This window comes from Perca flavescens, chromosome 2 (genome assembly GCF_004354835.1).
Source record: "Perca flavescens isolate YP-PL-M2 chromosome 2, PFLA_1.0, whole genome shotgun sequence".
In the NCBI taxonomy this organism is placed as follows: domain Eukaryota; kingdom Metazoa; phylum Chordata; class Actinopteri; order Perciformes; family Percidae; genus Perca; species Perca flavescens.
Window position 1 is genome coordinate 43,891,445 of NC_041332.1, and position 10,236 is coordinate 43,901,680.

The 10,236-nt window shown below is 37.2% G+C and overlaps 2 protein-coding genes across 2 annotated transcripts; one reads left to right on the forward strand and one right to left on the reverse strand.

Annotated features, from left to right (window-relative positions):
- Nucleotides 1-1,065: 1,065 nt before the first annotated feature.
- On the forward strand, nt 1,066-3,212 carry LOC114546153 (uncharacterized). The gene is made up of 2 exons (XM_028564834.1): nt 1,066-1,505; nt 1,968-3,212. Exons 1-2 carry the CDS (start codon nt 1,178-1,180, stop codon nt 2,993-2,995), a joined length of 1,356 nt encoding a protein of 451 aa, XP_028420635.1. The 5' UTR covers nt 1,066-1,177; the 3' UTR covers nt 2,996-3,212.
- A 1,183-nt stretch (nt 3,213-4,395) lies between these two features.
- Nucleotides 4,396-5,319, reverse strand: LOC114563186 (uncharacterized). The gene is made up of 2 exons (XM_028590022.1): nt 4,663-5,319; nt 4,396-4,548 (listed from the first exon to the last, which is right to left on the reverse strand). The coding sequence occupies exons 1-2, from the start codon at nt 5,317-5,319 to the stop codon at nt 4,396-4,398; spliced, it is 810 nt and encodes a 269-aa protein (XP_028445823.1).
- Between the last annotated feature and the right edge of the window lie 4,917 nt (nt 5,320-10,236).

Here is a 10,236-nt window from a genome sequence, read left to right on the forward strand (position 1 = left end):
CTCCCCTCCAAGAAGTACAGCTGAGCTGACGGTGTGTCTCGCTAGTCCTCGGGTGTTTGGGGTTGGGCAATTGAAAAAAATCAAAGATTCTCTTTTGAGACATTGCTAAGTAGCGCTGATAGATATAGAAGAAACTCATTCGTCGTTGTGTGTGGCTGTGAGTGTGCGCGCATGCTATAAGTTGGCTGAATCACAATCGCGTCAAGACAAATCTGATTCCCACACCCCAAACATGAAATACAGTACAAAATGTCGTGGAACAGAAACAACAACCAGAGATATTTATAAGCTATCATTTTGTTGTCATCACAGTTTTAAAGCTTCGCCACCAGGGGGTGCTGCAGCACCCCCACTTCCCGCGCCTATGAGCCTACACGTCCACAAGCACAAAGAGCACACAGTGCTTTACAGCACATCACAAGGAAACACACAATCTAATAGGGTACAGATATGTATACAAAAACCATTAAATGTGGTGGATTACCATTTTGAAAAAGTGAGAAAACAAATATCGTACCTACAATTTATCAAGGTTGATATTGAATATTAGAAAGAGTAAACCGCTGGTGACCATATTAACCACCTCAGGCATAGTAACAAATGTTTATCTGAAAGGAAATCAAATATATTAAGGTACATTTTCTCTGAAATGTTTCTAAACATGTATTTCTTTGTGACTGCATGCACAAGTTACATTTGTAATAACCTACCTAAAACCTTACACTAGACCTACATTTAAAACTTAAAATAATCATATTCTACTGTAAAGAAAAGAAAAAACTAAATATTTGTTGTCAGAATATTTGACCCCACTGTAACTGCTTTATAAAGGAGTTAAACTTCCAAATATTGTTTGGGGTAGTTATGTCATCCCTTCACACTAATCTGGACACGTTTTCTTATTTATAGTCATCACAGAGTCAGTACATCAGAGGTCACCATATTTTATTGTAGGTTATTTTAATAGGCAGCCACAAAACAAAAATCTAAGCAAATAAATGACAAACTTCTATCCACCTGTTTCCGGGGGGCACTAATGTAAAAAAGAATGTGGGTGAAACTTCCGGTGAGACATGGGAAGTAGCATTCCAACGGTTGTGAGTCAGCTAATTAGCAAAGAGGCTAAGTATATTTTAAGTGTTTTCGGATTGTTTTCTATTATTGTAAAGTGGTTGAGATGTCGTTAAGGAGCTCAGGGACAACATGTGCTGTTCGGGGTTGTACAAATAACCGCACAAAATTAAGTCAGTGGCTTAAACGTGAGTGTTATGAACACAAGCCAAAAACTAAAGCCGAGTGTCCATGCCAACGGTGGTACAGTTTTCATTGCCTTTCACAAAAAGATGAACCAAAACGAACATGGCTTAAGAACCTAAACCTAAAAGAGTGCTCGTTTCACTTCGTTGACAAGAAGCCAACACAGGATAACCCGTACCCAACGCTTTTTCTCGGTTACGAGAAGCCACCGGAGAAGAGACGCCGACCCAGGACTCGACATGTCACAGGTAGGTCCACTAACTTTAGCTTGTTAGTTTTCCGTATACCGTTTTTTAAAATACCTTAACTGTTCTTGAAATGCTTAAAATTAATATAAGAAAAACTGTCTGCCATGGGTGGTAGACAGATGGCCTGAGATTATTAAACACACTCTATGTGTCTAGATGTCACTAAACCAGAGTGCTTATTTTGCAGTGGAAAAAAGTCTGAGAACAGCAACAAATAAGGCACAGACAGGTTCATGTTTTTAAAAGTAGTAACGTTAGTCGTTCTTGTTATGCTTTTCTGTGTACTTCACAAAGAATATCACAATCTAAACATGAATATCAATTTATTTAAATACTGTTGTTCAAATTTGTACATTTAATTTAAGTCAATCCTTATGTACTTTCCATATACCTGAACAGATACTACTGCAGTTATAAATCTCATGTTGTAACATAAATATGTAATGCATGTATTCCCTGCAGATGAGCCTGATGTGATGGAGGTTTCTGGGGAGCCAGGCCCTACTTCACAGACTTTGCAGGATGCCCAAACACAGTGGTCAGACCCAGCAATGGAGGACCACATCTACTCCAAAGGACCTACTATCACATGTGGTGTGACAACTGCCCAGTCTTCTGATTCGCTACCTGTTGCAGAGTTAACATTGAAAGATGATACAGACTGTTTGCTGTACACAGGGATTCCGCTACTTGAATTTAAAACACTTGTGTCTTGCTTGCAACATTTTGCCCCCAAATCATCAACATTGCCAGCAGAGGACCAAATCCTGTTGACATTGATGAAGTTTAGACAGAACTTTGTTATTGCGGATTTAGCAAAACGCTTCAAAATGTCACCTGGTCAAGTCAGTAAAACACTGAAATTCTGGATAGATGTGATTGCTGAGCACACCCAGGATCTCATTCCATGGCTGCCTCGTGAAACAATAAAGGCCACTTTGCCAAAGGCTTTTATGGACAGTTTTCCAAACACAACATGCATAATTGACTGCACAGAAAGTGTCCTTCAGAAGGCTAAAAATCTAGACTCACGAACTGAATCTTACAGTCACTACTATGCTAGCAATACTGTCAAGTATCTAGTAGCAACTGCTCCATCTGGAATTTTTATGTACATTTCAGAAGCTTATGGTGGCAAATGTGATAGATTTATCACACAGAACTCTGGGTTTCTCGACCATCTGCGTGCTGGAGATGAGGTGATGGGGGACCGTGGCTTCACCATCAGGGATTTGCTGGAAGAACGGAATGTTCGTTTGATCATGCCAGCTTTTACGCGTAAGAAAAGCCAGCTGACAAATGAGCAGGTCACTCGCACAAGGCGCATTGCTAATGTCCGCATACACATTGAGCAAACTATCAGGCGTCTTAAGGTGTACAAGATCCTCTCACAAACTGTGCCTATTCATTTTGTCACTAAAATTGACAAAATACTGAAGATCTGTGCAGCACTTGTAAATCTGCGAGGGGAGCTTATTTCAAGCAAATAGACACAATAACAATAATTAAGCTATGAATTATAATCAGTGAATCTAGCCGCTACTATGAGATATGAGTGTTTTATGGTTTGTTTGTTGAAAAAACACTTTTTTCGTCAGTACACTGCTAATGTGTAATAACCACTTACTGAAAACGGTCTTGTATTTTACGAAGATAGTTCACCAAAACGTATTTCTGAAAACATTTTAAGAGAGAAATAGGCCATGCAGTTGCTGAATCTGTCTGTTTTTTGATCGACAAAGGTCAGTTTAAAAGATTTTGCTCAGATTTTGAGAGCCGCTGAGCCGACCGCTCCTCAAGTGGAGTGCATGGCTGTATTAAGAGAACGGTGGAGTGTGGAGTGCTTAATATTAACAGTCTATGGGACTGCTGCAGGTCACGTCATGTGTAGAAACGCTAAGTGGGAGAGATAAATTCAAATGACACATTAATGTATTCTTATAATTAACATGTACAAGTTATTTCATATAATTGAGTTAATTTACAAAAATGTATTTACAATGTTTATTAGGGCTGCTCTCTCTTAGTCGATTAGTCGACTAATCGGTCATTTTGGTCTTAGTCAACTTAGATTTCTTTAGTCCATTAGTCATGTTTGATGCTTTTTTTCATGCTGAAGGACTTATTTCCAAGAAACGTACGAGCAGATCTCTGGTAAACACAAGAATTAAAGTGGTGCTTTTGCATGGCTCTCTAAATTTATTTACACATCTGTCGATTAAATCAACTAATCGATTAGTCGATACAATAGAGCTGGGCAATATATCGATATTATGTCGATATTGTGATATGAGACTAAATATTGTCTTAGATTTTGGATATCGTAATATGGCATAAGTGTCTTTTCCTGGTTTTAAAGGCTGTATTACAGTAAAGTGATGTCATTTTCTGAACTTACCAGACTGTTCTAACTGTTCAATTTTTTTGTCTTTACCCACTTAGTCATTATATCCACATCACTGATGGTTATTTATCAAAAATCTCATTGTGTAACTATTTTGTGAAAGCACCAATAGACAACCCTACAATATTGTTGCGGTATCGATATCATGGTATTTGGTCAAAAATATCGTGATATTTGATTTTCTCCATATCGCCCAGCCCTACGATACAATTGAATGAGTGTTAGTCGACTAAGAATATCTTTAATCGAGCACAGCCCTAAAGTTTATACAGGTAACTATTTGTTAACTTTAATATATTTAATTGTTTTGTCAGCTCAAACAACTGGCTTTCACCTTAAAACTTTCAATAAAAGTGGAACTGTCAATGAACTGAAAAATTCTTTTGTTTTCTATTTAAACTAGTGAAACAGCATTACACTCTTCTTTGTCTTTGTGTAGAATATACAACCAATAAAACTGATTATACAGTGTAAACCCTGCCTCAACTACTCATTAAAGATTTGCAGGTATGTAAATTGTTGAACTTGTGCATCTGTGTAGTTTTTGTCAAATGGAATGTCCATTTCAATGTCCTCACTTGGTGTCCAGATGACCAGTTTGCAGCTCTGTAGGCCCAGACACATCATGGTCAATTGTGTCTGAAATAAGGATTGTTAGTGCATGTTGGTGAAAAAAACAAACATTGAAATAGATATAAAAAAACATTGTTTGGCTAATAATAGAGCTAATCTACTTGAAAACATTTTATTTACCTGCAGGTTGTATCCATCCTTTCCTTTGGGAAGGATCAGGTACTGTTCATCACCTAATCTTTTAATGTCACCATTTGGCCGTCCCAGAAATTCTGTCAGTGACATGCAACTCTTGAAGGGGCACTTGATCTCAAGGAGCTGTGTTGAATCAAGGATCCCATCTGGACTGGCTCCCAACCAAGGATAGTCAGGGTGCACAACCAGGCCTCTCTTCTCCACAGTATGCCCTCTGCTCTCCATGAGTGTGATGACCTCGATCTCATTTTCTTTGCCATGCTGCGTTGCTGTATTGCCGGTGAAGGTTGGGTACAGATGCTCATTTAGAAATTTTCTGGGATCAGTGGTGCTCCTTTTTGGGACTTTTTTTGCTGTGCTCGCTGTTATACGCAGCTTTCTAGCATCATGCCATAACTGTGAAGAACTCTGCATCCTGGTTTCTTCCGTCAGTGTATCTGCTTGTACATGGGACACTTTGATGCAGTCCTCATAAAACTTGGTGCACTTTGGACAGGTGAGGGTTGTGCTGTGTTCAGTATGACAGAGTGTGTTATTGTGGGCTGGATCATGTTTGCTGAGGCCTGCCTGGCTGGTGTCTACATCTGCTCTGTAACTCAACTGAAGAAGACCATTTGTCTGGAGCTTAAACAGTGGGGCCATCACGGATGAATTGCTGTGGGCTATGAACTCTCCGTGGTTCTTAAAAAGTTGTGGGGAGGTTGTTAATTCTTGCATTGAACGTAGTGATGGGCCTGGATATATGTGGCTAGGTCTGTGATGGTTAAAATGAATGTGCTTAACCTTCTTCAGACCTACATTCTTCTTTACACCAGAATTCCAATTTCTTTGCACATTAGTGCTTGCCATCCCTGTCTTGCCCTGCCTCACTGCATTTTCAACCTAAATCCAATGAAATTAAATCTTATCATCCTACAAGATTGTGACTGAAGGCTACAGTGAAACAACATATGCAGAACATAAATGACACAGTAAACATTTCAGTTTAGTAATGTAACATTTATTATTAATATCACAATACAATAAACAATGTCTGTGCCCCTAATAGTCCATACTTTACTGACCTTCCACAAAAGTGCTTCTGCATGACTACAAGATCGTCCTGGCCCTGCAATACATGAGCAACCTGCTGTATGTACTTCACCTGTCCCTGATGCTAGCACCCAAGCCTTATGATGTGCTACGTGTAGGCTCTGGCTCGGTTCAATGTCCGCTTTTAGATAAACGAGGTCGTTTCCGACATCTTTAAACAACACCCGACCGACTTTATCACTGTGAAGATATTGATACGCCTCTGAGCTTTTCAAATTGCTCATCGCTGTACCATCACAGGCTACTGAAGCAACAAAATAGCTAAAAATGCTACCGTAAGTGATACGAGGCCACTTCTTCGAGGCCATTTCCAAGGTTGTGGTGACTGATGTTGCTCTCTCTGATCATTCCTGTGTTTTCTTTAACGGCACTATCTCTCTGCCCAAAAGTGTTCAAACAAAGTTAATCAGAAAACGGTATATCACTGAAAACACCATTGAATCATTCGTTCAGCTTTTCTCCTCTACACCCACCCTCTCAGGGGTCTCAGTCACTGAGCTCGTAGATAATTTCCACGTTAAAATTACGAATGTTATTGATGCTATTGCTCCCACTAAGGTCAAAGCTGTCTCTGGTAAGGAAAGATCTCCATGGAGAAATTTTATAGTTGTGAGAACAGAAAAAAGAGAGTGTCGAAAAGCTGAACGCAGTTGGCGAAAATCTAATCTCCAGGTCCATTATAACACTTATAAAGAGAGACTTTGCATTTATAATCTGGAACTAAGGAATGCAAGGCGGTCCTTTTTCTCTGACATTATTGCCAGAAACAATAATAATTCACGTGCTTTGTTTGCTACTGTTGATAGATTAACAAACCCTCCAGTACCAATAGCATCTGAACTGTTGTCTACCAAGGCTTGCAATGACTTTGCCTCCTTCTTCACAGACAAAATTCTGAAAATTAGACAAACAGTCAGTGCTTCCATATCAAGTACAGGATATGTGTTGTCACAGTGTTCACGCAAAACTAATTCCAACATGATACAATTTCATATGATCAACAATAAAAACCTGGAGGACATTATACAACATCTGAAAACCTCCTCCTGTTGCCTTGATATTCTACCAACGGGTGTTTTCAAAAATGTTTCGAATTGTTTGGCTTCTGATCTTCTACAGATTGTAAACACATCTCTGCTCTCAGGTATCTTCCCACAGGCCCTGAAAACGGCATTCATCAAGCCACTCCTAAAAAAGAACAATCTAGACACGACACTAATGAGCAACTATAGGCCAATATCAAACCTTCCATTTTTAAGTAAAATCATAGAAAAAGTGGTTTTTCAACAACTCAACCTTTTCTTATCGCTAAACAACAGCTTTGATGCCTTCTAGTCAGGTTTTTGACCACACCACAGCACTGAGACAGCTCTTGTTAAAGTCTTTAATGACATCCACTTAAACATAGTTATAGTTATGCGGATGACACACAAATTTACATAACCTTATCGCCAGGGAACTATAGCCCAATACAACAATTAAATATGTGCATTGAACAGATTAATGATAGGATGTGCCAGAACTTTCTTAAATTAAATGAAGAAAAAACGGAGGTGGTTGTTTTTGGAGCAAAAGAGGAACGATTGAAAGTCAGCGCTCAGCTTCAAACGACAATGTTAAAAACAACAGACAAAGCAAGAAATCTTGGTGTAGTCATGGACTCAGACCTGAATTTTAAAAGCCACATTAACATAATTAAAAAATCAGCCTATTATCACCTTAAAAATATATCAAGGGTTAAAGGACTTATGTCTCAGCAGGATCTGGAAAAACTTGTCCATGCTTTTATCTTCAGTAGACTTGACTACTGTAACGGTGTCTTTACAGGTCTCCCTAAAAAATCAATCAGACAGCTGCAGCTGATTCAGAACGCTGCTGCTCGAGTCCTCACTAAAACCAAGAAAGTGGATCACATCACTCCAGTACTGAAGTCTCTACACTGGCTTCCAGTGCCTCAAAGAATTGATTTCAAAATACTTTTACTGGTTTATAAATCACTAAACGGTTTAGGGCCAAAATACATTTCTGATCTGCTACTACATTATGACCCACCCAGACCTCTCAGGTGGTCTGGGACAGGTCTACTTGTTGTCCCCAGAGTCAGAACTAAACAGGGGGAAGCAGCGTTCAGTTTTTATGCTCCACATATCTGGAACAAACTCCCAGAAACCTGTAGGTCCGCTGCAACTCTCAGTTCTTTTAAATCTAAGCTAAAGACCTATCTTTTTGATGTTGCTTTTCTTTAAATAATCTATTTTATTGACTTTAATTTCTTATACTGCACTATCAATTTTATTCTTGTCTTTTAATGTTTTTAATTTGTTTATTAATGTTTTTAAATTGTTTTTAATTGTCTTCTAACTGCTCTTTAATGTTTTATGTAAAGCACTTTGAATTGCCCTGTTGCTGAAATGTGCTATATAAATAAAGCTGCCTTGCCTTGCCTTGCCTTCTTCACGTCATCCTCCCAACCATCTACCGCGGAGGGTAAAGGTACTGATGTTTCACCCTTTTAATCATTAGCAAGTTTCATCGGTATTTCTTAAATGAATGAATGAGTAACCATAGTGAGTAACACTTCCCGCTTGTTTACTTCCGTCTAAGCGGAAGTCGCGCCCACACTGTACAAAAAAAAAAAAAAAAAAGTTATTTCACTGGAATTCACTGTATAATTTTACGGATTTTTTCCGTTTTTTCCACATTAAGTGTTAATACCATAAAAATACAGAAAAATACTTTTATTTAAAAAAAACCCATTAAATTACAGTTTTAGTCTGTAAATTGATATAATGAGATAATATAGTTGTTTAACAGGATAATTCCATTGCTTTATGGTCTTGAAAGTTAAATTACATTGAATTTTATGTAGAAAGAAAAAAAAAAATTGAGGCATCTTTCTGTTTTTTTACAGTTAAACCTTAAATTTAATGTAAAAAAACATTAAAAAACAATCGTTAAAAAACGGTAAAAAGTCTGGCAGCAAAGGTTGCCAAACACTTACCGTGAAATGACAGTAAAAAACCTTATGTTATTCTACAAAGAATTTCTTTTTAAAATACAGATATTTACTGTACATTTTCTGTATTTTCACAGTCCAACTACTGTAGAATTAAAAAGAATTTTAATCAAAAAACATATTTAGAATGTCAACCAAATGTATAAATCTGTACAAATACTGAAAAATATTGCAAAATACCTTAAAATTACATAATTTAAATGAAAACTGCTGTTTTCATACGGTTTTCTTTGGTAAATTCACAAGATTATCCAATCCATCCACAAGAACTCCCTGTTAAAGTACAGATTTCTGGATGTAAAACACACAAAAATCATGTCAAATTAATGTAGAATTACCCTATTTGACAGCCCATTAATAGTATCTTAAAAGCTTTAGGCATTTATTTTACATGATTATCCAATCAATTTACAGTAAATTCCTGTTTAATACTGGTTTTCTACTGTACAAAAAACAATATGTGATAATAACTTGCAGAACCATTATTTTATAGTCATTACTTATTGCTTATTTATCAGCAATTACAATCAACTCAATATGTCTACAGGCTTTTCCCCGTAAATGTATAAGGGTTTACTTTATAAACAATATTGTATAGTGTTAAAAAGAAACTATCTAATATACTGTACTTTAATCATTAATATATTAGGTTTACTTTAAACTAACAATACTTTATAGTGATTAAAAGCAACTATTCAATATATCTACAGACTTATCCCATTAATTTACTGTGTGTATATATATATATATATATATATATATATTTACAATTAACTATCCAATATATGCATCAGAGACTCTTCAGAGGGTAAATATTGGTATAATGTAGGGTCCATTTTAGCTTATGCAATGTGGTCTCATACATACTGTGTGTTAGTGTTTTAATCGCTGTCAAACATGATCATTTCCAGTATCTCTTAATGCAAGTCTACTAAATTCTAGCCATAGAGTAGGACTTGTATTTAGCTTTGCAGTTATTTGAAGAGGGGTTAACAGAGGTACTGAGACAGGTAGGACCAGCCATACCCGTTTAATGGATTGAATGAGGCTGACATGCACCCTCACTGCATGGCCTCAACAACTCCACAGGAAAAACCTACAAGCAATTGTTCTCAATTACAGTTGGACCAATGTAATTATATTAGAAACTACACTACTGTAATATTTTGCAAGCATATTTATGGTAATACAAACACTAAAACAACTTGCCAGCACACAAGCTTAAAAAGCTGTACGGTACCAAATCACCACTGGGGCCAATGCGGACAAAGATGCTGTATTTAGATCTGTCTTTGTAAAAATAAACATTCTTTCACCTAAATATATCAGTTATGGGAATGCATAAGAGACAAGAGTCAACCTAAACTACAAGCCTTGGATGTACATGATGTCTATTTTAGTCCAAGTCGGTGATATGCTCATCACTATATAATCATGTTTTGGTCTGGCGA